Source organism: Enhydra lutris, unplaced genomic scaffold (genome assembly GCF_002288905.1).
Source record: "Enhydra lutris kenyoni isolate GAN:26980312 unplaced genomic scaffold, ASM228890v2 scaffoldscaffold6, whole genome shotgun sequence".
NCBI lineage: Eukaryota > Metazoa > Chordata > Mammalia > Carnivora > Mustelidae > Enhydra > Enhydra lutris.
In genome coordinates this window covers 24,555,519-24,582,133 of record NW_019154090.1, presented here as the reverse complement: position 1 = coordinate 24,582,133, position 26,615 = coordinate 24,555,519, and the positions used below count along the sequence as shown (strand labels likewise).

Here is a 26,615-nt window from a genome sequence, read left to right as displayed (position 1 = left end):
GATTTTTCTAATACAAATTTGTGAAACCAGTTAAAAGAGATACTGCTAATTTTATTGGACAGGAAAGACTTGATGAGGTGAAACACTCAGGAAATGGAGTGTATTGATGTTAATTACATTTTCAAGATCACACAGGGTCAGAAAAAGCCTTTAGTGTTTGTTTTAATCAGTTACTGGAAATTTTAGAACTATACAGGTTCATGTAGTATTAGACCTGGAGGAACACCTTAGAGGGAGCATCTAATCCACCCTTCCTATGTCCTTGATGAGGGGTCGGAGCCCTAAGAGGGACTTGCTAAGTGACATAATTTGATCATGACAGATTTAGATTAAGAAGCTAGATTCAGGATCACAGGACCCATATTTCAGGTTCTGTCTAGACACAAGTCTCCCTGAGTAGTGGAAAGAGCATTGTCCCAGGGGACAGGTCACCTGGCTTGGATTCCTTCTTGGCCATTACCTCTAACTTCATGACCTTGAGCAAGTTGTTGAACCTTCGGTTGCTTGTCTTTAAGTTGGGAATAACCTTAACTGCCTGAAGGCAAGCGATTGTCCCAGATAATTCATAACAGTTTCCTCCAGATTTAAGATTAATGTCTAGTGTTATGGAGTGGTCAGGACATGTAAATGATTAACATGGCCATGTATATGAGAGTGGGCAGTGGTGGGCAGTGAGATGCACTAGAGAGTACATGCTTCTGAAAGGGTGCCTACTACTTAGTTGCATCAGATTGTTGCCAGAAAATTTGCATTATCAAAAGGAAGCCACAAATCTGGATTTTTTTTTAAATCTGGATTTTTTCGTGTGAAATATGTAACATTCAAATTTATGTATTAAGACATGGAACACCTAAGACATTTCTTTGGGTTGCATGGGTGCTTAGTTTTAGTTTCTGATAGCTGTTTAAATGAAATTTTTCTGAACCTTGGCCTTGGATCCCAAAGCACAAGCTGTCTGACTGTGGCCCTCAATAACTAAAGGCAGATTACCTTCCAGGATTACCTTCCTTCCTGGGATCCTAGTTACCCCACCTTGCCCTGAGTTACCCTTGTCACAAGAGCTACTCCCTGGATGTCTACTGTATCTGGGAAGTGAAACACCTCTTCTTCCTGCCCCTTTTGGAACCCAGCTGCAGCAGAGCACTGGGAAGCTATCAGCTGCGCTTCTAGGAACAAGATGATGCAGCCACACAGTTGTTTGCACTATTCCTCTCCGTGGGTCTGACTTCTCTTGACCATTTTTTGTTCTTCTTCATGGCCTGGGCCACTCCCACTGGTCCAGTCTGGAACAATATTCTGCTTACTCTGGCTCTCTGCTACTTCCTCTCAGATATAGTCACAAGGGGGAGGTCCTAGGCTCACTGTCACTTAAACAAGCCCCTGGACTCTGGTTTTAAAGTTGTAGGCATCATGGGGCACCAGGCTAGCTCAGTCGGTAAAACATGTGACTCTTGATCTCAGGTTGTGAGCCCCATATTGGGTGTGGAAATTATTTAAAAAAAAAAAAAAAATTAGAGTTCTAGGCATCCCAACAGGAGTTAATACAGGGGAAAAAAAGGTAATCCAGTGATAGAAGTTTGAGAAACTTTATCAGGTTCTTATAGCTATAGTCCTGGGGTCTTCTAGAATATAGAAGGAAGGTTATTTTAGGCCTTGGGAAAAGATCTAGAGGACATTACGGGGTGAGAGGACAGAGGGCAGAGCCCACTGACCTCAGAGAAACGACAGGGCAAAATTGGGCATTATGGAGTACCCCCTCTCTTTTCTGTGTATCAGTGCTATTAGGGGCACAGAGCTGTAGGTTCCACTCTTGAGGAGCTTATGGCCTAGGGAAAATACAGGGCAGGCATGAGGGAAGAAGATATTCTTTAAAACAGAAAACAACTCATTACAGTCTTCCCGGCTATGTAGAATTGTCGACCTAAATACAGAGGAACTAATGAAATGGTTGGATTTTATCGCATATACTTTTAACCAATTTAAAATCTGCTGGAAAAAAAATTTTTTTGTTTTTTCAGCCAAAGGGTTTTACTGCCTACCCTCATGGATTACCAACTAGTCAAGTGTTTCTGGGCAGACTGAGCTGCCTCTGGGTGCCCTTGGTGCCAGACTGCTAGCTTGTGGAATCTTTTAGGTGGGGAAGGCATGGGAGGTTCTCAGATCCCCAAGCTCAGGCAGAAGCAGGCCAGCTGCCTGCTCAGTGCAGAAGATGTTCCTCTGCGGAGTAAGAACACGCCCTTTGCAGATAGGCAGCTTGGCATTGATCTCAGGCCTCCTACTGTCTGACCATATGACTTGGGCAAGTGATAAACTCTTTGAGCCTCAATTTTCCTGCCAGTGGGGGCAATAACAGTACCTGCTTTTAGGGTTATTGGGAGGATCCAGTGCACACATAAAGTACCAGTCACGGGGCCTACTACCCAGCAAGCTCCTTGTAAGTGTTAGCTGCTGTTCTATATTCTGTTTTTCTCCGCCATGCCACAGATACATACTGTTTCTTGGAGAGACACATTGGGCTAGGAGGAGGAACAGCACAGGGAAAAGAAGATACAGAGATCCCCAGAGAGAACATCAGACACAGGCAAGGAGAGAAAGGCAGAAGGTTCAAGAAGTGGGCAGAATGAAGAGAAAGCTCCCATTTATTGAGTATTTCCAGAGAGATTGTTTTTCTCATTCATCTTTGGGGTAGTGCTAATTACTCCCATTTTTCCATTTGTTGAAGTGGTGAAATAACTTACCTCAGGCTAGTGTCAGAGCCAGGATTCTGACACCAAGCCCCGTGTTCTTTTCTGTGCACACCAGTGCTCATACACATCAACTGGGAGACAAAGGATGGTGAAGCTTATGTTGGCTAACTGATCAAGGTGGTTTTAAATTGTTTTTTTTCCCCACGCTATCTTTTTGTGGGGGAAGGCATGGTGGCGGTAATGGTAGTGGTTCTTTTCTGTTAAAACAGGCTCTGAGAAGTCCTACAATTACTAGTAAGACCAGTGACCTGCATTTACTGAGCACTTGGCCGTTTTGGCCCTGTGCCAGGTGCTTCACATATGTATTTCATTTTAATCCTCAAAATAATTCTGTATTTTTATTATTAGAGTATTATTATCTGAGAATTAGTGAGGTTCAGTAATTTCTCGGGGTTTACTTGATAGTGGAACTGAAACTCACAGCTGAACAGCTGGACTCCCTAAATGACCATGTTAACTTGGCATGACCCAGCATTTCCTAAGATTGTTTGAAGGTGTCTTATCATGTCTTTATCTAACCTTTGCAGAACATACTTTCTATGTGTTGTTTAAACGACTTGGAGCAATTTGATATACTGTTAGATTGTTAATTGAGGGGCATATTTCTTTCATATTTGTCCCCATTAAACGGATAAGGGGCTTCTTTCTTTCTCTCTAGAATTTTTCCTTGCAGCGAGTACTGTACTCCCTGTGTGTTTGCTGATGAAGTCAGCAGGGTTTCAGACTCTACTTGCCTGGTCATACACAAGTACTTATTTTACCATCTCTAAGTGGAGCACATTAGCTCCAGGCCACGGAAAGCAAATTAGGGGAACAGGGAGATAGATCACAGAGAAGGAGGCTGCTCTGAAAAATGTTGTCTGCACCTCTCGCCTGTACTCTTCAGCTGTGTGGGCATAAATACAGCATTCCTGTGGACAGGTTCAGCAGTACCCATTTATGGAAAGTATTCTGGAACCAGGCAGATCTTGGACCTCTTTTCCATTCTTTTTTCTTTTTCTTCTAACTGGGAACTTCAGAGAGAATACTGGAAGCTTTCTGGTTCTTTCATGTGTCAGCATGAGCTTTTAAATGGGATTTGCAAAGGGCAGGGTTTAGCAATTGGATGAAAGAGCTTTGGGAACTGCTTACTTATGGTGGGGAACTGCTAATTTATTTGTAGCAACTTAATTTGGAGACAAGAGAGTTGAGGTGTGATCCTGGCAAGCTGTGTTACCTTTTCTGGGCATTGTTTTTCCTCAGTCACCTAATGAGACAGGTCGGACTTCAGGATCTCTGAGAATACTTCAGGTGCACACCCCTCCCCCTTTTGATGCCAGAGTTATAACTCATTTAGTCAGGGTCTGGCAGGACATCTGATGCCGTGTGGTGTAGGGATGCTTACTAATAACCATCTGTGAAGGAGAATGGCTTTCTTTGACATTGGTGATGAACTTGGTTGTTTTGACTTTGGGTCTTTTCTTGCCCACATACATAGGACAGATGACAGGTGACCCCAGCACAGTGACCAGTGGCTGGGTCGACTATTGGTTGAAGGCCAGATGTGGTTCTCCTGGCTGAGGGTACCCTGAACCTCCTGAGGTTTAGTCATGGGCATGATGAGCGGGAACATCTGAATGATTGCGAGATGCAGGCAAAGCGGGGTCTCCCTCAGCTTCACTCAGCGGCCTGCCTGCCAGTGTCCTGCCATGACCAGGCTGCTGAGTGTTCTTCAGAATTCCCACTTACTGTTGCATTTGTGTGTAAGTGTCCTCTGGAGTGTGTTTGTGTTTGCTGTGTGCTGAGAGTGGGAAAGGAACAGCATTCTCCTCCTTCCCTTCCAGTCTTAGTATCTTCTGCTAGATGAACTCAGGTGTAGAATCTTGGGCCTTTGAAAGGACACCATCATTCATTCATTCAGTGAGAGGAGATATCACTGGGCCCTCCTTGCCTAAATCTCTCTGTACTAGTCGTGAGTGTAGAGTTATGACTTTTTGGGATCCGTTGAGATGCCCTGGGTTCGTGGCTCCTCTCCTGAATGCCCCCAGACCAGGGCAGGCAAATTTGCCCTCCGCAGCAACTCTTCAAAGAGAAGTCAAGTCTGCCTTTGCCTAAGAGAAAGGAGCATCCTAGCTAGTTGTATTGAACTACTGTGATCTCTGAAAATGGTTTCTGTGCAGTCACTAACAGGTGCCTTGCAGCAGGAGTTTCCAGTCCTAGTTGAATGTCTTTTCAACTGGTCTCTCTGTTTCATGGGGTGTCTCTTTTGTATTATTCCTCCAAATAGCTGTTTAGAGTGTCTAATGAAGCAACTGTCTGGAGACCAATGTTTATTTCAACATGGTTGGAGTTGTTTTTGCTTCAGCTTTCAGAGCCAATAAAGCTGGTTATTAGATTCTGTAATTGCTGCTGTAATTACTCTCTTGGAACCGGCAAAGGCATAATTAAATATGGAGATTCCAAGGACTATTTTTTTCCATCTAAAAGCAACCTCTTTAACTTCTGTTGGCCTGAGTTAGATTTCGGCTGTTAAAGCTACCGTGGTTATGAATGACACTGGGGTCCTTTGACAGGAAAAGGGATTTCTTTGGATACCTCTTTGAATATTTGGTTTAGATGAACTCCTTGTTAACCCAGTACTTGCTTTTATTTTTTTCATTCCTTCCCCCGTCTTATTGAGATAGAATTGACATAACATGGTGTTAGTTTTAGCTAACATACAACATAATGATTTGATATATGTATGTATTATGAAATGATTACCAAGATAAGTTTAGTTAACATCCAGCACCTCACACAGTTATATATTTTTTTCTTGTAGTAAGAACCCAGTACTTGTTTTTTTAAACCCAGCCATCAGGAATTTGGAGACGTATAAGGCAAAACACTAAGAGCCAGCATGTATTTATGTAAAACATTGGGCTCATCTATCTATCTATCTATCTATCTATCTATCTAAGAGAGAGAGCGAGCACAAGCAGGGGGAGTAGGGAGGGAGAGGGAGGGGAGAAGGGAGAGGGAGAAGCAGGCTCCCTGCTGAGCAGGAAGCCTGATGTGGGACTTGATCCCAAGACTGTGGGATCATGACCCGAGCTGAAGGCAGGTGCTTAACCGACTGAGCCACCCAGGCATCCCAGGGCTTGTCTCTTTAAATTTTGGCTACATATTGAAGTAAATTCCTGTGGTCAGAAATAAGGTTGGGATGGATGATATATCACTTTAAGTGTAACAGTATGCAGGAAGAGTGGCATTTTACTCCTTTAGTTTGCCCTAAGTTATACTTTACCATTCTGCCACACTTTTCTAAAATATAGACAGGTTCAGATGCTATGAATATTTATGTTCCCAGGGGTGCCTGGGTGTCTCAGTCGTTAGGTGTCTGCCTTCAGCTCAGGTCATGGTCCCAGGGTCCTGGCATTGAGCCCTGCATTGGGGTGGGGGGGGGAGGTCCCTGCTCAGCGGGAAGCCTGCTTCTCCCTCTCTCACTTCCCCTGCTTGTGTTCCCTCTCTCACTGTGTCTCTGTCAAATACATAAATAAAAATCTTTAAAAAATAATATTTATGTTTATACATATCCTTGTCCCCAAGTGGTGACTTCATGTCTAATATTTTTTTTTCTTTTAAGATTTTATTTATTTCGAGAGAGAGAATACGCAAGCAGGAGGAGGGGCAGAGGCAGAGGGAGAGAGAGAATCCCAAGCAGGCTCCATGCTCCGTGCAGAGCCTGACACAGAGCTGGATCTTACTTCCCTGAGATCAGGACCTGAGCCACAGCTGAGTCAGGTACTTAACCACTGAGCCACCCAGCCGCCCCTAATTTCAGGATTACGTTAGGGGCACCTGGATGGCACAGTTAAATGCCGACTCTTGGTTTCACCTCAGGTCCTGATCGCAGGGGCGTGAGTCCAAGCCGTGCATTGGGCCCAACGCTCTGTGAGGGTCTGCTTGAGACTTTCTCTCCCTGGCCTTCTACTGCTCCCCCACTAAAATAAATTAATCTTTTTTGGTGGGCGGGGAGATCACTCATGAACCACATACGAAGGGAGAAAATGATAGTGTACCCTTTCTTTTTAGAGTTCTTAACTAGTTGAGAAATAAACACAGGAGTTAAATTGGGGTAAATAAATCAACTGTCCGTGCCAGGTACCATCCTGGAGAGTTCATTGCATGGAGAGGAAGACCGTGTGAACCCTGTAGGCAGGAGGGGGAAGTCCTAGAGGGCCAGGCTGTTTGCTTAGGCCCTTTTCTTCCTCTCCAAGAGCACACCTCATGGTGAAGATGGAGGAAAGGGCAGGTGCTTCCAAAAGTTCCTGTTTATGGGCCAGGAGGGATGCAGGGAAAGAATCCTATCAAATGATTGTTCTAGCTAGTGTTTCAGTGAGACATTATCATTTCTCCTTTGAGTCAGAGGTACACAGGAGATAAAATATGGGTGTACCACACGTGAGGAACCCTGCCTAAAATACATAAAAAACTCAAAATACAGATGAAATTAGAGGTTCAGTTTAATATATATGAAGCACTTACTGTGTACCAGCCATTGTGCTCGATATTGGTCTGTAAACATGAATAATATGAACATTTCATTGATGGGGGTCTCTTGCTTACTGCACTGATATATTTGGGTATTTGCTATCAGATCATTTATTACTTGGGGAATTTTAGAAGTAATGTGGAGATCCAAGAAATGAAAGATTGGCATACAAGGAGTCATTGCTAATTGAAAATGTATTAGAGGGTACTTGGGTGGCTCAGTCGTTGCAGCATCTGCGTTTGGCTCAAGTCATGATTGCAGCGGTGGCTCAGTCAGTTAAACGTCTGCCTTTGGCTCAGGTCATGATCCCAGGACCCTGAGAACGAGTCCCACATTGGGATCCCTGCTCCGCAGGGAGTGTGCTTCTCCCTCTGCCTCTTCCCCCACTCACGTGCTCACGCACATGTGCGCACACTCTCTCAAAAGTAAATAAAGTTTTTAAGATTTTGATTTATTTATTTGACAGAGACACGGTGAGAGAGGGAACACAAGCAGGGGGAGTAGAAGAGGGAGAAGCAGGCTTCCCCGCAGAGCAGGGAGCCCGATGCAGGACTCGATCCCAGGACCCTGGGACCATGACCTGAGCTGAAGGCAGACGCTTAACGACTGAGCCACCCACGTGCCCTAAAAATAAATAAAATCTTTAAAAAAAAAAAAAAAAAAGGATGGGTTTCCTTTAAAAAAATGTATTAGAAAAAAAAAATTAAAGCAGTTCTCTAAATCTCATATGTTAATAGGGAAAGAATAAATTTGGTTTTAAAAATCAGAATGTATGGGGAACCTGGTGCTAAAGCATTCATAGACACCCTGCTTCTGGGTTGGGGTTTCATACAAAGCAGAGCAGCTCCCTCTCTGTGATTTATTGAAAGTCAGCCCTCTACACAAAGGTTTGTGCTGGGGGAACAAAAAAAAAAAAGAAAGAAAAAACACCCCAAGAACGAAATTTGAAAAAAGGAGAAAAAAACAAAAATCAGAAGGTAGCTGACTATATAAAGTCAAGGCTCCTGGTACACTCAGGACATTGAAAAGCAAGGCAGGTGGGTCATCTCCTTGTTCATTTTTGAGGACTGTTCGTTCCAGTGTCACTTGACCTCATTTTGAGCCTGTGTGGGGGGAGCAGAGACCTGAGGGTTTACACAGACAAGTGGTTGAGCCCTCCCCTCTCCATATAACAGCAGTATGACTTGTATGAGCCGCTTTACCTTTCTGATCTCCAGTGTCTTTGTTAGTAATAGATCTGGGATCTTTGCCCCATGACTGGGTGCAGGAAGATTAAATGAGAAGGTGGACGAGACTGCCATAGCCATCTTGCTTGCTTACCACATGGCAGGCAGGCAGACACCTTGTTTACTTTACTCATGAACATGGCAGAGAAGTTTTTATAGACTGGGCTATGTATGGGTGGTGAGGACGGCTGAGGAGGTGGATCTGGGAAAGAGGCACTGTGAGACATTGACCTGAGAAAACCTGAGAATCCCCCTGAAACAAATAATACATTATATGTTAATTTTAAAAATAAAAAGGAAAGAAAAGAAAGGAAACTTGAGAATCATTTGTTGATTAGGATATGTCTGAGTTTGTTTCTGTGGAAAGGCAACACAACACCAAGGAAGGCCAGGGAAGAAACCCCAGGCCCTGAGCACTTATGTCCCAGGACATCTTCCCTCTGCCATGATGGTCAGTGGCAAAGGTCTCCCAGAACCCAGCCTGTGGGGACAATCCCGGTCCCTTGCAGGATTTTACTGGTCATATTCAACCATGTGGAGGCTTTGTCATGTGGGTACAGGGAGCTGTTGAGGGTTTGTTGTTGTTGTTTTGTTTTGTTTTTAAGATTTTGTTAGAGATAGCGAGAGAACACCAGCAGGCAGAGCAGAGGGAGAAGCAAGCTCCCCACTGAGCAGGGGAGCCCGATGCGGGGCTTGATCGCAAGACCCTGGGATCATGACCTGCGCTGAAGGCAGTCGCTTAACCAGCTGAGCCACCCAGGTGCCCCAACTGCTGAGGGTTTTTAAGCAAAGGAATGACATAGTTGGGTTTGCACTCCCTCTTCTGTGATCCCACTCCCCACTGGACCGGATGACCTCTCCAGGGGAGGATCCTGCCTTTTTCATTAAGTGGAAGGCATAATAGCTAGAATGGCAGAGCATGGACTTTGGGGTTCCACCCTTGGCTTAATTCCTTCTGCCACTTACCACCTGGTGACCTGAATTACATAACCTCTCTGAAACTATTTCCTCATCTGCTAAAAAGGGTGGCCGTCTCTACCTTAAAGGATTTCTGTTTTGTGAGGTACTTCCATAGCATGTATGACTTAGTAATTAGCAGGTGAAGGTGTTCAGTAGGGAGTCTTGGGGACCCCTGGGTGTGACTGCGGGTTGGACTTCTTGAGGTCATAGGCCATTCACGCAGGGATCAAGGGAGATAGCAGGTTGACTGTCTTGTCAACTTTTAAGGAGGCACATTTCATTGTTCTTCAGATTTTTTGCAGTTTCTCATTAGCCTGCTTTATCCTTTGGCTGGAAGAATTTTCCTAGTGGTTTTATTTGCTCATTTTAGAGGAAGAATGGACGGCTTCCGTGCAGTTCCTTAGCAGATGGTTCTTAGGATGCAGTCCTAGGCTAACAGGAAGCATGAGTAGGAGGAGCATGGGACCTATTCACGTGACGTATGGAGAAGCCACAGCCCTGTAAGCGAGATGATTGCATGTCCCTAAAAGCCTGCCGGAGATGGGGATGGCTCTGGTCTGGAGCTCAGGGACATGGTGGAGCGTGTGTCGGGGGGTGTCTGTGTGTGTTTGTGTTGAAGACTAGTGCTGTCCGGGCCAAGTAGGGTCCCATTCGTTCTGGCTTTGATACCCATCTAAGATATGTACTAAAGATACCTTTAGGTGCCAAGAAGGGAATTGAGATGGCAAGGGGAAGGCACCTTGGGTTTGAGTAGAGAGATGTGCTTTTGGCTCCTGCTCTAGCACAGATTCGCCTTGGTCGGATTGCTCGCCCTGACTGGATCTAAGAACAAGATGATTTCTCCAGCCTTAACATGCCAGGAAGCATAGCTAGATGATGACATTGACTTGGCTAAATGGTCAGACTCCACATTTGTCCCTGGCAGGGAATTCTGACTTTATTTTAGTTGTGTTGTTTTCTATGATAGAGAATGCCACAGTAACCATGTTTGGGCATGAGAATTTTTGCTTTTGTTGAATACATTTCCAGAAGGAGATTACTGGGTCATAGGGCAGGAGCATCATTAGGGCTGTTGCTATGTGTTGCCATGTTGGTTTTCAGAGTCAGTATATCAACTTACAGTTGTCAGCTGTGTGTGAGGGGGCATTTAACCCTAACTTATCCAGTATTTAGTATAGTTATTATTTACTGTTTTTATAATTGAGTTAGCATAAAATGATACTTTAAAGCTGCTTTATAATAATTAGAGGTGTTGGGGTGCCTGGGTGGCTCAGTGGGTTAAAGCCTCTGCCTTCAGCTCAGGTCATGATCTCAGGGTCCTGGGATTCGGGCTCTCGGCTCAGTGGGGAGCCTGCTTCCCTTCCTCTGTCTCTGTCTGCCTCTCTGCCTGCTTGTGATCTGTCTGTCAAATAAATGAATAATTAAAAAAATCTTTAATAAAAAAATAATTAGAGGTGTTGTTTTTTAGTGTCCACTATGTTTAAGTTGTGCTAGGTATTTATATATATAATCTCATTTCTCACAGCGAACCTGTTGGGGAAGCTGAGTAGCTCACCTAAGTCTGTGAGCTGGGATTTGAACCTAAAGTAGTATGGCCTCAAAACACATTCTCTGTCTCAGAGCCTCTCCGTGCTTTGATTTGTGGGGGTGTGGTTACATAGTGTGAGCTTGAGCTTGTATGCTTTGCTGCACTTTGAAATATGTGAATTTTGTAGTTTTCTTAGAAAATGGAATGTGTTCTTTGTGTAGAAGAGACTAATAACCTTGTGTTATAGTGGAGGCACCAGCTGAGGTGCATGGATTATAATTAGGGCAAAGGCTCAAGTGAACTCTGGGATATTCTGGTGTCAGGCTCTCTGAAACCCTGTTTTTTCCCCCGATGCAGCGGCCCTCCAGGCACTGAAGCGCAAGAAGAGGTATGAAAAGCAGCTGGCGCAGATTGACGGCACTCTATCCACCATCGAGTTTCAGCGGGAGGCCCTGGAGAATGCCAATACCAACACTGAGGTGCTCAAGAACATGGGCTATGCTGCTAAGGCCATGAAGGCTGCCCATGACAACATGTACGTGGCTACCCACTGGTGGGGGGGCACCCATGTGGCAGGGCCTCAATCCCGGGACATGGCCTTGGGCGACCCTTTGATTTATCCATTCAAACACCCAAGTTTGTTTTAATTTGCATTCTGTTTTGGAACTCCCCTTTTATTTTTAATTGTATTATGTTAGTCACCATAAAATACATCATTAGTTTTTTGTTTTTGTTTTGTTTTGTTTTTTAAAGATTTTATTTATTTATTTGACAGACAGAGATCACAAGTAGGCAGAGAGGCAGTCAGAGAGAGAGGAGGAAGCAGGCTCCCTGTTGAGCAGAGAGCCCGATGTGGGGCTCAATCCCAGGACCCTGAGATCATGACCTGAGCTGAAGGCAGAGGCTTTAACCCACTGAGCCACCCAGGCACCCCACATCATTAGTTTTTGATGTAGTGTTCCAAGATTCATTGTTTATGTACAGCACTCAGTGTTCCATGCAATATGTGCCGTCCTTAATACCCACTACCAGGCTCACCCATTACCCCACCCTCCTCCCCTCTAAAACCCACAGTTTGTTTCTCAGAGTCCACAGTCCCTCATGGTTCGTCTCCCCCTCCAATTTCCCCTAACTCACTTTTCCTTTCCTTCTCCTAATGTCCTTCATGTTATTCCTTAGTGAAACCATATGATAATTGACTCTCTCTCCTTGACTTATTTCACTCAGCATAATCCCCTCCAGTCCTATCCATGTTGATGCAAAAATTGGGTATTCATCCTTTCTGATGGCCGAGTAATATTCCACTGTATATGTGGACCACATTTTCTTTATCCATTTGTCTGTTGAAGGGCATCTTGGCTCTCCCCAGTTAGGCTCTCGTGGGCATTGCTGCTATGAACATTGGGGTACATATGGCCCTTCTTTTCACTATATCTGTATCTTCAGGGTAAATACCCAGTAGTGCATTTACTGGATGATAGATTAGATCTATTTTTAATTTTTTGAGAAATCTCCATACTGTTTTCCAAAGTGGCTGCACCAACTTGCATTCCCGCCAGCAGTGTAAGAGGGTTCCCTTTCTCCACATCCTTCCCAACATTTGTTGTTTCCTGACTTGTTCATTTTAGCCATTCTGACTGGTATAAGATGGTTCTCAGTGTGGTTTTGATTTGAATTTCCAGAAGACATGAACAGACACTTCTCCAATGAAGATCTACAAATGCTAGCAGACACATGAAAAAATGTTCACCATCATTAGCCATCAGGGAAATTCAAATCAAAATCACATGGAACTCCTTTTAAAATGGATTTTGTACCTTGTTGCCTGAAGAAGCAGATCTCAGGGTACCTGGGTGGCTCAGTGGGTTAAGTGTCCAACTCTTGATCTTAGCTCAGGTCTTGATCTCAGGGTTGTGAGTTCAAGCCCTGCACTGGGGCTTAAACCCAGCGTGGAGCCACTTAAAAAAAAAGTAGATTTCATGGAATGAAAAAGTATTTCTGAGTAATTCAGGGTTATTGTGATGAGCAGAGTTTCTAGCTGGAAAGGTCCTTAAAAAGTCCTCTCATCCAGGCCTCTGATTATCAAGGTGGGGAAGCCATGTCCCAGAGAGGGGAGGTGACTTGCCCTAGGTTATGGATGAGATTGGATAGAACTGGGATTAGAATCAGTGTTCATGTCTTTTTTCCTGATGCTGTCCGGGGTCCTGAAAATCGTGGTGCATCCAAGGGCTTCGGATTTCTGTGTTCTTAAATCTGCTTTTGCAGATTTAATTAAATTTTTAATTCTTTAATTAAAGAATTTTCTTTAATTCTTTAATTTCTAAAATTATTTAATTCTTTAATTAAAGAATTTTCTGGCTCCCCTCTTGGTTTCAGTCCTTGGCTGTCATATTTAACAATGTTCTTAGGGTGCCTGGCTGGCTCAATCCCTAGAGCATGTGACTCTTTATCTCAGGGTTGTGAATTTGAGTTAGAGATTACTTAAAAAAAAATCTTTAAAAACAGTGTTCCTGACCTCAGCGATCCTTCCATTATGTGGCTACTTCTCATGTATAGTGGCCTCAGAAATCGATGACCAACCTTGTTACAGTTGTAATTAAAGGCCAGGGTAACACTAGGTTCCAAATGAGGGCCTCTCCCATGAACAAATTCTGCATTTGCTGTTGTGCTTGGACTTCGCAGCATATATTCAAGGAGGGTTTGAAGCCGTTTTTACTTCTTCGGGGGCACTCAGCCATGTTCTTGAGTAGGGATTGGCAGAATGTAGCCTGTGGCCCTGCCACCTATTTTAGTAAATAAAGTTTTATGGATACATAGTCGTACCCATTAATTTACATATTGTCTATGGCTGCTTTTGTGGTACATAGCAGGGTGGAGTGTTCGTGACAGTTTGTCTGGCCCACAAATTCTGAGATATTTCCTGTATGGTCCGTTACAGAGAAAGTCTGCTAATCTCTGCTCTAGAAATGTGGGGTTGCCAGAAAAGTAAATAAGTGAGGTGTTATCTGAGGGTAGATGTTCATTGGACTGAGCTTCCTAAGTTAGGTCCATGTCTGCTCCATTTCTGTGTTCTCCAAGATGCCAAGCGCAGAGCTCGTCTCAGCAAACTCCTGTGCATGCTTTGAAGCATATGTGTATGGATTACACTGATTAATTGTATGTTTAGAAGACCGACAGTGCATAGGAAGTAATTCTGCATGTTTGCCTTTCTTTTGGGCCCCACAGGAGGAGCCGTAAGTGGATTTGAGTAGATAGGAAGGACCTATCAAGTGGCACAGCTGTATTTTGTGGTTTGTGATTTTCTCTCTCCCTGTACAGTTACAGAATTGCCTTTGAGCTTGAAGAGCTGTTGGCCCAGGAGTTAAAGTCCTGTAGTCTCGTCTGACGTGTTTATTACTAGCTTATATGAGAGATCATGAATATGACATCTAACTTTGCTAAGCCTCATTCCTTAGGGCATTGTACTGGATGATGTCTAAGAACACTTCCATCTTCTTGATTCTGTGATTCTCTTTTTTTTTTTTTTAGATTTTTTATTTATTTGTCAGAGAGGGAGAGAGAGCGAGCGAGCACAGGCAGACAGAATGGCAGGCAGAGGCAGAGGGAGCAGCAGGCTCCCCGCTGAGCAAGGAGCCCGATGTGGGACTCGATCCCAGGACGCTAGGATCATGACCTGAGCCGAAGGCAGCTGCTCAACCAACTGAGCCACCCAGGCGTCCCTGTGATTCTCTTTTAAAAGGGGGAGAAAGATAATAAAGACAAGTAATTCCTTACAGGAAGTAATTATAGAGGGTAGGGTTAGGAAGCAGATTGTGTGCCTGGGGTTTCTGTTCCTGCCTCGTAGACTCTCCTTACAAAGACTGATTGTCCAATATGACATCTGTCCATTTCATTTAAAGGGACATCGATAAAGTTGATGAGTTAATGCAGGACATTGCTGACCAGCAAGAACTTGCAGAGGAGATTTCAACGGCTATTTCAAAACCTGTAGGATTTGGAGAAGAGTTTGATGAGGTGAGTGGTTCACATAAGCTTCACAAATGACACGTGGGCTGCCCTTCGATGTGCTGTTGAAGGCTCTCCGGCAGGTTGTATGCGGTTGGGAAATCACCAGTTCTCATTCCTCCAGAGTCTTGGACATGAATAGGGCATGATATTAACTTTCCCTAATTCTACATTTTGAGAAACAGCTTTCACTCGTTGGGATAGAAGTTTAGGTTGAGTAAAGGGCTCTCCATAGGGACCCCTCAGCAGGTTTCAGGTCAGTAATTGGTTTCAGTAAATAATTACTTTACACATCTCATGGGCTCGGAGCTGGGGCAGCCGAGGTGACTGTTCCTTGTAGGTTACCGGATTTGCCCTTGGGCAACTCTGATTTGTGGTAAAGATGAAGCCAAGGAAGGAGCATTTATACCTGACCCCTGAGGGATCCATCTGGAACTTGGCCACCTACCAGTTTTTGCTGTAGCAGTTGGGATCTTGAGTCTTAGGTTTTTAAAATACAATATCAGGCCCTGCTGAAGATATTTCATTCTGTGTTAGATTTGAGTCTACTGAAGGTCAGGTCCTCTCCACTGAACCTAATTCTTTGTGCTATCTGATTCCCACGGTATAGCTGAGAAAACAGCCTGTGGCTCTTAGACTTGGCTTCCAGCACAAGGGTCTTCCATGTTTTCAGACTGAAATTTGATGGACTAGTCAAGTTAATTTCAATTCAGCAAATATTCCTGAACATTCACTGAGTGTACCCAGTTCTGAGATAAAGAAAGAGGAGTGAAAAGATGCAATCCCTCCTCTCAAAATGCTGACAGCTAGTGCAGGACACTGGGTAGAGACTCTGTAACTGCTGGATAGTGTATTATGTTCACCAGTAGAACCATGTTTAGGGTTTGAGTCAGAGTGTGAATGTGGAGTTGGTCTCTCTTCTGACCTTCTTAGAAGGGGTGTGTGTCCTCTGAGTCATCAGGAAAGCGGGACTGCTGCAGGGGGTAGGAGTCTCAGGGACATGTCTCTCACTCTTCTGTTTCCTTTACCAGGATGAGCTCATGGCAGAATTAGAAGAACTAGAACAGGAGGAACTAGACAAGAATTTGCTGGAAATCAGTGGACCCGAAACAGTCCCTCTACCAAATGTTCCCTCTATAACCTTACCATCAAAGCCCAGTGAGTACTTCTTACCCCGTCATGACATACCCCTAGTGCCATGTTGTGGGTAATCTTGAGGTCGGTTGGCCTCCGTTTGGGTTCTGAGTTTGCCCAGGAATGAGAATCACAGAAGATCTGTTGTGATGGCCATGGAGACACCATCACCTGTCTTTTCCTAGTTTTGCTATAGAACAGGGTTTCTTAACCTTGGCACTATTGACACAGCCTGGTAATTCTTTGGGTTGGGGGAGGGGAGTTGTTTTATGTACTGAAGATGTTCACAAGCACCCCTGGGCTCTGTCTCTCCCAAGTTGTGACAACCCAAAAGGTCTCCAGATACTGTTAGATGTCCCCTGCAGGGTGTGGGGAGATCACCCCCCAGTTGAGAACCACTATTCCAGAATGATTTTTTCCTACGTCACCAAACAAGAGAAAGTTCTAGGCACTAGGAGAAGGTGTGAGAGTTTAATTCTGGGACAGCTCTTGGTTCCTGTCTAATATTCTGTGCTGTGCACACCTACAAAAACTTGGGGTCTCAGAGGCAGCCAGTGTGGGAAGGAAACATGTTTGGCTTTTTTAGAGCCCTGGTTCTATAAGACCTTCCTTTCTTTCTGCCTGCTCCTCCTTCCCCCTCCCTCTTCTGTTATTTCACCCTTGGGTAGAAGTATTCCACACCAGACTTCTAGAAAAGGTACAGAAGTTTGGCTTGGCATGGAGAGAGAGCCCGGGGAGCCGAGTAACGAGGCTGTAGTCCCTCTTACCCTCCCACATATCAAGAAGAAACGGCTCCTCAAGTTGAGTCAGCAGCCTGTGGTGGATGCAGGCAAAGGGGGTCCAAACACTGTTTAAGGAGCGCCTGTGGGTGCGGAGAAGTGGTTCAAGCCTCTTGAGGTGGAGGGGGAGTGCTGGCAAGGATTAGATCTCCTCTGGGGTTCTTCCTGATGTCCCCCTCCTTGAATGCTGTGGGACGAATTCTGACGGACTCCCAGTGTAGATCTCCTTGTTTTGCCTGGCCTGGACGCTGGTGGAGGGGCGGTGCCCTGGACTTGTGCCTCTTATCTGGAGTTTTATGTTGCAGCTTTCGGGCACAGAGAAGCAGTTGCTGATAGGCTGGCGATGAAGCTGGGTGAGGCTGGGTGCAAGGGCAGGGCTGTTTGAGAGACTCGGTGTAGCACAGCCCACACCTAGCTGGAAAGTGTCGAGATCTTGTAACCAGCCATCCTAAGTAGCCTTTTCTGTCTTCACACAGCCAAGAAGAAGGAAGAGGAAGAGGATGACATGAAGGAACTGGAGAATTGGGCTGGATCCATTTAACTGGTCCAGTGCAGGCTGGGCCCAGACAGACTCTGGTGGCCTGTGCAGCGGGGCAGGCGTGTGCGTGTGCGGGGCAGGCAGGACATGGTGCGGGCAGGTTCCATCGCTCCTGAGTCTCCCTCCAAAGCAGTAGGGCCGCGTCCCTGCTCACTCTCTGCATAGCATGGTCTGCACCCAGCGGGTCGGGGAAGGGGGAGGGGGGCGGGTGGGTAGGGTGGGAGGTGCCTGCTGTTTATAATGTTGAATTTCTGTAAAATAAACTGTATTTGCAAATCCAACATTGAGCTTCTGGACCACGCTAACTCCACTGCTGAACCTCGATGGAATGGGCCGACCGTTTGCAGTTGAAATGATCTGAAAATGTAGCCTCTGTCCTCTTAAGTCAGTTGACTTGTCGCACATCTCTTTGTAAGACTTGTATGGTACTGGCAGAAAAGTTTTTTAAAAAAGCCATAGGCTTTTCCTTGTCCTTAGCTGTAATAATGCATCTGACTTTGGTTTCCTTGAGAACTGTATTTCTGTCCATCACCTGTGTGCTGGCCCCTGTGTTCACCACTCTGCCCACGCCTTTCTCCTCCCCTCCTGGTCTTTTGGAGTTTGTGACACTGATTTGAAATGGATGGTGTTCTCTTGAGAGCAAGTGAGATTGTAGAATTAAATCACAGCTATACATTTTTCTAACATAGCTCTAAGGTCCTTGTTGCTGTTTGTGATAACTGATAGATAACTCATTGGAAACATGTGCATACATTTATATTCAGATGAAATTATGGTTTGCACTGTCTATTAAATATCTCAATTAATTTTCATACTTTGCTGTTGTGTTCAATCAATCTGTCATTTGCTTCGGGAGCTGACTCTCTCGAGGCTAGCGTGGTGCCCAGTGGAGTCTGTCGAGACCTGTGGAAGACTTGAGCGTGACCTGCATCAACAGTCTGAACCAAAGAACAGAGTGGATCTTACTAGAAATCATTTTAAGTTCTGGAGGTCATGGATCTGTGGCCTTCATCTTATGTGATGTTACGTGATGTACCCAGAGGGTACAGTTCAGGAGTGAGTGGTTCTTGTGCAGTTCCATGATCTTCTGTAGTTCTTCTATGTCTGTGTCCATGGGCAGTGCCCACAGGACAGCAGAGCCTCCTGCTGTTGGAAACCATGGTTTTCCTATTGACTAGGCCCACCTGGTGCATCGGTTTATTGAACCACTGGTACACTAAAGAAAATGACCTTTCCCATGGAGAGAGAGTGCAGGGCAGTGACTAAGAATCTAGGACATGGGTGGTAGTCTCAGGTCTGCTGTGACTCACGATGTGACCTTGGCCCAGCCTCTTCCACTCTCTCTTCTTTAGTCTTACAGCCCCTGGAGAACCTGATGAGCATTATGGACCTTCTTCAGAAAAGTGGATCTATGAATATTTGTTCTTAATTGCATGCCAATTAGCAGAATTTGGTAGGATCCCTTCTCTAATGCCCATCCCTAAACCTCTTAAGATTAAAATCACCTAGGAGGATGGGGTTGCCTGGGTGGCTCAGTCGTTAAGCATCTGCCTTTGGCTCGGGTCATGATCCCAGCCAGGGTCCTGGGATCGAGCCCCGCATTGAGCCCCACATCAGGCTCCCTGCTCGGCGGAAAGCCTGCATCTTCCTCTCCCATTCCCCCTGCTTATGTTCCCTCTCACTGTGTCTCTGTCAAATAAATAAATAAAATCTTCAAAAAATAAAATCACCGTGGCTCCTGGGTGGGTGGGCAGCTCTGGATTTCCAACAGAGGGCAGTGTCTGGGGTGCCTCTGAGAAGTAGCTGCTGCTTCTTAAATGTGGGCCTTGTGCCAGGCTGTAGTTTGCCGTGTTCAGTAATGCTCAGTCTCTTTCCTGCTCTCAGGAGGTTCTCAGGCTGGAGAGAAAAGTTAGTGTCATAATTCCTTGGCTACAAGCCACAGAAGACTCAGTTGGCATGACAGTAAAGTCATCTACTTATCTGTTCAAAGCTTACTCAGCAAATATTTACTATGTACCTACTGTGTGCCGGGCATGTTCAAGGCACTGGGAGTGCAGGCAGTAGACACAGTCCCTGCCCTCGAGGTGTTTACATTCTCATAGTCCCAGGACAAGAAGTCTTGGCTTGGTGGAGGGCTTAATAGGGGTGGCTAGGGCATGGGGGCAGTCTGGGTTTGAGGCCGTGACTCAACCATGTCACAAGAACTAGGGTTTTGCATCCTTCCGCTCTGCCGTCCACTATACGTTAGCTTTTCCTTATTGGGCTTGGTCCGTCTCGGTCATTAGATGGCCTTTCATCACACCCCCACGATCTAGAAGCAGGAGGATCAGCATAGCCAGAGTTTCTTTCACCTCTGCCAGTGTTAACAGGAGGCAGACCTTTCCCAGAAGCCTCCACGAAAACTATCCCGGTACCTCGTGGACACAAGTGTTGCATGGTCATTTCTTGCTGTAAAGGAGTCTGGGAAAGTGGGGACTATACAGAAGGGTCCAATCAGGATTCTCCCCTTGGGCTGGGGGTGGAACCTCCCTTCTCTGAGCCCATTACTGTTTTTAGGAAGGAAGTTGAGGGGATGGTTGCTGAGTTAGGTGGCACCAAGGGTCTACCACAGAGGCAGACACTGAAACAGACAAATAGGAGATCAGCTCTATCCATTTCTTCTGAAAAGCAGATCTGTCCATGATGCATTCCTTTCAAATCCTTCAATCTGTCCCCCCTCCCCTCTTCTGTGGTTGGAAAACTAAGGTGCGTTGGAATTACCCAGGAAGCTTGTTGAAAGTTCTGTGTCCCGGGCCCCATCCACTGAGCTGGGTGGGGATCCAAGAATGTGCATTTTAACAAACACTTTGGGTGATTCTGATGTAGGGTCGTGGGGCAACACTTTGGAACACTAAGGTGGACGGGATCTAGACCTCAGAATGGTTTACATGAACCTTCCATGAGCTGGAACCTCTTCCCATGTCTCTCCCATACTGTAATGCAGAATTTCCTGTCTCCTACAACATGTGCTCTTTGCCATGTATGTGTTTTTTGCCTCTCAGCCTTTATGTGGGCTCCGGTCCCCTGGCCTGCCTCTCCTGGGCACAGTCTGCCTCATTCCTGCAGGGATTTTCTGCTTCCTCCTCTGCTTCCCACTTTGCACACTCTCATTAGGATTCCCCACTCTCTTTCCACATAGTAAGATCACTGCATTTCTCCACCCCCTAGATCTCCTGGGCACAGATCAAGTACTCAAGGATGTTGTGTGTAAGCATGTTTATGGTCAGAGGGGTAGCGTGCTATTGACTGGGTGTGCCGGGAGGAGGTGGAAGTTGAGCCCAGGCTTGAAGAAGGAGTGGAATTTTGATGTGTGCCTGCAACGAACGGGGCATTCTAGACCAAGAGAGGCTTGTGAGAGGGGACAACAAGGCAGGGAGGTGAGGGATGCCTCAGGAGGATTTGACCGGGGGAAGGGCTTGCTTGAGAAGAGGGGTGAGGTAGAACTGGAGAGGTAGTTTGGGGCTGGACTGCAATCTTGAGCGTGAAACTGAGGGGTCTACATAGTCCAGAATCAGGGAAGGAAGGGAGACAGGGAGGATAGGGAAAGGAAGGAAAGAAAATCAGTGGCTCAGGCCATAGATTTGGGGGCAGGGGATGGGTAGAGATGAAATTTTTTAGGCTGCCTCCTATTTCCCTCAGTGAAGTGGGGTTGTGGGGGGTGGTTTTAGAAGCAGCAGTACCATGGGGTAAATTCCTGCGTCTTCCAAGTGGAGACTGGACAGAGAGCCGGTGTGTGAGCAGAAACAGGCCAGGATGTGGACGCCAAGAGCACAAGGCTCTGGAGCCCGGCACACGAGGTTCAGATCCTGCCTCTCTGTAGCACAGGGGCTGTGAGAGCCTCAGAAAGTGACCTCATTGCCTTCGCCTGTTTTCTCCCCTGTAATGTGCAGGTACTAAAACCCCTGTCTGTTTTCCTTTTCTATTGCCACCAGACAAATGACCACAAACCAGATGCCTTAAAACAGTAGAAATCTATTCTCTCACAGCTTAAGATGCCTGAAGTCCAAACTCAGAGGCCCTGGGGAGGCTCCTTCCTCGCCTTTTCCAGTTTCAGGTAGCGCCGGGCGTTCTCTGGCTTGTAGCTCTATCACTCTAGTCTGTGCGTCGTCTTCTCATGGCTTTCCTCTCTCTGTGTCTGTGTGTCCTTTGCTGTCTCTTATAAGGACACCTGTCACTGTTAGGGCCCACCCCAATTCAGTATGATCTCATCTTGATCCTTACTTTAATTATATCTGCATAGACCCTAATTCCAAATAAGGTCACATTGTGAGGTTCCAGGTGGACAAGAATTTGGGGGAGGGGGTACTGTTCAACCCACTGTGCTGCCTCATAGAGCTGTGAGGTCGTGGCTTGTCAAGCACACAGCAAGGTTTAGAGAGCTCTGTGAGGTCGAGCTGGGAAGCCCAGCTATTATGAGCCCCACTTGCTAGATGTGAAAACTGAGGCTTTAGGGAAACTCTGGGTCACACTGCTAGTAAGTGACGGAAGAAGCAGATGAATTGCTTATTCTGTGAAGGCCATTCAGCAGCTGTATTTGGGGTGTCTTTGTGCCAGCTCATGGTTTGGTGGAAAACATTTAGCTCGTCGTCCTCTTCATCATCTTTGCCCCGACAGGCTGGATAGTCATTGTAGTGAAAACCTTTGAGAAGAGGGTACCTGCCCCAGGAGGGCTTGTGAGAGGAAGTACTGTCTTAGCCAAGATTGAGGGGTGCTGACGGCTCAGCAAGGGAAACAGTGTGAAAGACAGAGTTAGGATAGTTTTCAACGGCATGCGCAAAGGCCTGGAGGCCACTCTGGCCTTCTTGTGGGCATGGGCTGGTCAATGACTCAGGGTCAGTAGACCTTTAGTTACATATTTATGAAATGAGGGGGGTGTCTGGGTGGCTCCGTCAGTTAAGCATCCAACTCTTGATTTTGGGTCAGATCATAATCTCAGGGTTGTGAGATGGAGCCCCATGTTGGATTTCACACTCTGTGCGGTCTGCTTGAGATTCTCTCCCACTCCCTCTGCCCCATTCCCCTGCTCATACTCGTGTTCTCTCTCAAATAAATAAATAAAATCTTTTTAAAAGTATTTTGAAATGAGTTACGGATGGGGAAACAAAGGCACCAAGGTACTTCAAGTCCATAGCAAATACTGTTAGAGCAAAGCATGAACTCAACTCCCCTGTCTCCCTATCCAGGTCCCTTCTTATCTTGTCTGGGTACCCGGTTCTGCAGAAACAGCTTCCTTCCTTCCTGCTAAGCTGCATCCTGGCCTTGCTCAGACAACAGAGGCGTCAGGTGGAGTTGGGGTAGAAGCCCAGATCTTTGGGTTCCACAGCCAAGACTGCACCAGTCCCGAGCTAGACTTCTGTGAAGCTCTGGCTGAACTGAACCCAAATTCCCACAGGGCAACTCCGGGCTGAAGTGAAGGGGAGAGGTCCCCACTTTTGGAGCAGAAATATGTTCCTTTGCCCAATAATATTACTTGCCTGGACTTGTTGGTTTTCAGTAAGAACAATAGCCAGAAAGAATGGCAAGTAGTAAGGAGGTATTTACTAAGAACAAGCACTTAATCCGCTTCATCCTTATTTTATCCACCCAAGAACTCTTGCAGGTGAGGACCTCACATTGCAGCTAAGAAAACTCAGGCTCAGTGGGATAAGGTGACTTGCCCAAGGTCACAGAGCTGGGGAGCAGTAGAGCCACAAGAATCCAACCGCCACATTCGCCACCCCCTCTCCCACCAGCACTTACTTGCCACAGTGGTGGGGGAGGGGCAGGCTCACAGCCTCTCTTCCCTGTCTCCCTCCCTCAGAAGGTTCCAACTCTCAATGTGACCAAATGCTTGGGTCCAAAGAGGAGGCCAGCCCTCTTAGGAATCTTCCTGCTGAGAGCAGAAAGACCACAGGCAACAGGGTCTAGAATCATCCAGTGTGACCTAGAAAGGAACAGTGGTGTCAGACCCATGTGAAGTCAGTCTCCTTGCTCAAGGGCCTTCTGAAGGTGGGAAGCCCCTGGGGCTGGTTTTCCCTCCCCACCCTGAGACCCTACCTCTTTAACCCAGACCATCTCACTGATACTGCCTCTCTTTCCTTCCCTTCCTCCTCAGCCTGGGCGGCTATGTGGGGGGCACTTGGTTCCCTCACAGAAAGTGTGGACAAAGATACTATGGCACGTAAGGATGGCAGTTCTGCTTATCTATTGTTACACAATAAACCATCCTGAAACTTAGTTGTGAAAAGCAACTATTGCATTATGCTCACAGATTCTGTGGTCCGAAATTTGGAAACGGGCCAGTGGGAACCACTTGTCTCTGTTTCCTGATAACTGGGGCGTCACCTGCAAAGACCTGAAGGCTGGTGATTACTTCAGCGGCTGGAATCACCCAGAGGCCTCTACAGTCCTTTGGTATTTGTGGTGGTTGATGTTGGTTATTGGCTGGGACCTCCGCTGGGACTGTCAGCAGGAACATGTGCCCTCCCCATGTGGCTTGGGCTTCCTCACAGCGTGAGAGCATCAGTGTAGGCCAAGCTCATGGCTCTAAAAGGGATTGCCCCAGCCAGGATGAGGAGGGCACATTACTTTCATGACCTTGCTTTAGAAGTCATGCAGAGCCACTTCAATGCATTTTACTGGTTATCAGTGAGTTGTAGACCCATCCAGGTTCAAGGGGAGGGGAATTAGACTCCATCTCTCTCTCTCTTTTTTTTTTTTTTTTAAGATTTTATTTATTTGTTTGTCAGAGAGAGAGAGGGAGAGCGAGCGAGCACAGGCAGACAGAATGGCAGGCAGAGGCAGAGGGAGAAGCAGGCTCCCTGACGAGCAAGGAGCCCGATGTGGGACTCGATCCCAGGACGCTGGGATCATGACCTGAGCCAAAGGCAGCTGCTTAACCAACTGAGCCACCCAGGCGTCCCTCTCTCTCTCTTTTTTAAAGTTTTATTTATTTACATAATCTCTACACCCCACATGGGGCTCGAACTCACAACCTGGAGATCAAGAGTCATCGGCTCTTCTGACTGAGGCAGCCAGGAACCCTAGACTCCACTTCTTGAAGAGGGCATGGCTAGTTCTAAAAGACCATGGAGGACAGAAGGTATCATTGGGCCTATCTCTGGAAGATACAATCTGCCATGATAGCTAACAGTGTTTACTGTGTGCCAGGAATTGAATTAATTCATCTTGTCTCCAAACCCCACCCCATCCAGAGACTTCTTTTGAGTATGTATCTATCTGTCTCTCTATAAATTTCCTTTTCTCTATATATTATATATAATACAAATATATACATTAATAAATTATGTATATGTATGTATCATTGTACTAATATATACATAATACATATACAACTCCTTGAGGTTTTAAAAGGCTGGGATACGAAATAAAGATAATCAGAAATTTCAGGGTTGTCTTCCTGTATTTCAAAGGAATTAAAGGGTTTACCTTTGAAATCTGTCCCCTCTCCTTCCCATCCATTGCCACCCCCTGGTCAAGGATGTCATTAAATCTCAACTGAGCAGCTTCAGCAGTGACCTTCATGGTCTGTCTGCCACTCACCTTGCCTCCCCAGGGCCCGGATCCTTCACAGTAGCCAGAGCTAGAGTAATCTTTCTAAAGAGCTCTCACTCCTGTTTAAAAGTTCAGTGGCAGGACTGCTGGGTGGCTCAGTGGGTTAAGCAGCTGCCTTCACCTTGGGTCATGATCCCAGCGTCATGGGATCGAGTCCCACATCAGGGTCCTTGCTTCTCCCTCTCCCTCTGCCTCTGCCTGCCATTCTGCCTGCCTGTGCTCTCGTGTACTCTCTTGCTCTCTCTCTTTCTGACAAATAAATAAATAAAACCTTTAAAAGCTCAGTGGCTTTGGGACGCCTGAGTGGCTCAGTTGGTTAAGTGTCTGCCTTCCGCTCAGGTCTTGATCCCAGAGTCCTGGGGTCCAGCTCCGCCTCAGGCTCCCCACTTAGCAGAGACTCTGCTTCTTCCTCCCCTTCGCTGCTCCCCGCCCGCTTGTACTCCCTCGCATTCTCAAAATTAATTAATTAAAAGATTTTGTTTATTTTCGAGAGAGCAAGAGTAGGAGAGCACAAGCAGGGGGGAAGCAGCAGAGGGAGAGGGAGCAGCAGGCTCCCCATGGAGCAGGGAGCCTGATGCGGGGCTTGATTCCAGGACCCTGGGATCATGACTTGAACTGAAGGCAGACGTTTCATCCACTGAGCCATCCAGGCGCCCCAAATAAAAAAAAAATCTTAAAAAAGTGATAATAAAAAAAAAATAAATAAAAGCTCAGTGACTTCTACTGCCCTCTAGACAGAATCAAAGCTTCCAATCTTCCCAGCAGAATCTGGCAGGCCTCTCTGCCTGCTTTTCCAGTCTCCCTGAAGTCCTGTTCTCATCCTGTGGTTGGCAGGACGTCTGCACTAGGATTTCCTGGGGACTGTTCAACATGCAGATTCCTGCAGCCGTCAGAAGTGCTTGGGGGGATGGGGCCCTGGAACTTGCATTTTAAACATGCCTCGGTTCCTCTTTCTCGTTGAAGTCTGAGAAATCCTCCTAGCCTTTGAGATAATCTCTTCTAGGGCAACACCCTCACCCCTATTCTGCAGATGAAGAAACTGAAACTGAGGCCTAGAAAGAATAACTTTCCCATGACCTCGATGTTCATTGAGGGAACTGAAGAGTTAAGTCAGACATCAGGGCCAAATGTGCATGGAGAATCTCCAAGGGACGTTTTCCCAACTTCTTGACTAGGGTGTGGGTTCTGCAGAACATCTTGGGGAACGCTGCCACGGCTCCTTCCAGGTACGGGACAATGGGAAACAATGTAATGCTGTGGTCCAGTGATGGAGCACGCCTCAGGCCCCTAAAGAGTATGGGATCCTCTCTGTGCTCCTCCTGGATTTGAGGGGCCGACGCCGCAACGCTCCTGCGAGCCTGTAGGTGGCGCCATCTCCCAGGGAGTGAGACCCCGCGCTCCGCTGGAACCATCCGGGGAGGGTGGGCTCTTCCCGGGTGGTCTGCACTCCCCGACAGAGAGGCGGAAGGGAATCAGGAGTCCGGACGGGAACGCGGGGTGTGTGTGCTTAGAATCTCCTCCCTGCCCTGCCTTGCGGGGGTCCTTCGAGGAGAGGCTGCAGGAGGCCTTCTGATTAGATGGGAGAGGGATGG

The 26,615-nt window shown here is 46.4% G+C and overlaps 1 protein-coding gene across 1 annotated transcript in view; it reads left to right on the top strand.

Moving 5' to 3' along the window:
* Window positions 1–18,242, top strand: part of LOC111141848 (charged multivesicular body protein 4B) — a 53,139-nt gene extending 34,897 nt beyond the window's left edge. Inside the window, exons 2-5 of the mRNA XM_022494685.1 lie at window positions 11,332–11,509; window positions 14,874–14,988; window positions 16,011–16,137; window positions 17,369–18,242. Of these exons, the coding sequence (XP_022350393.1) occupies window positions 11,332–11,509; window positions 14,874–14,988; window positions 16,011–16,137; window positions 17,369–17,433 (485 nt within the window). The 3' untranslated portion in view covers window positions 17,434–18,242. The remainder of the gene's footprint in view (window positions 1–11,331; window positions 11,510–14,873; window positions 14,989–16,010; window positions 16,138–17,368) is intronic.
* The last annotated feature ends 8,373 nt before the right edge of the window (window positions 18,243–26,615 follow it).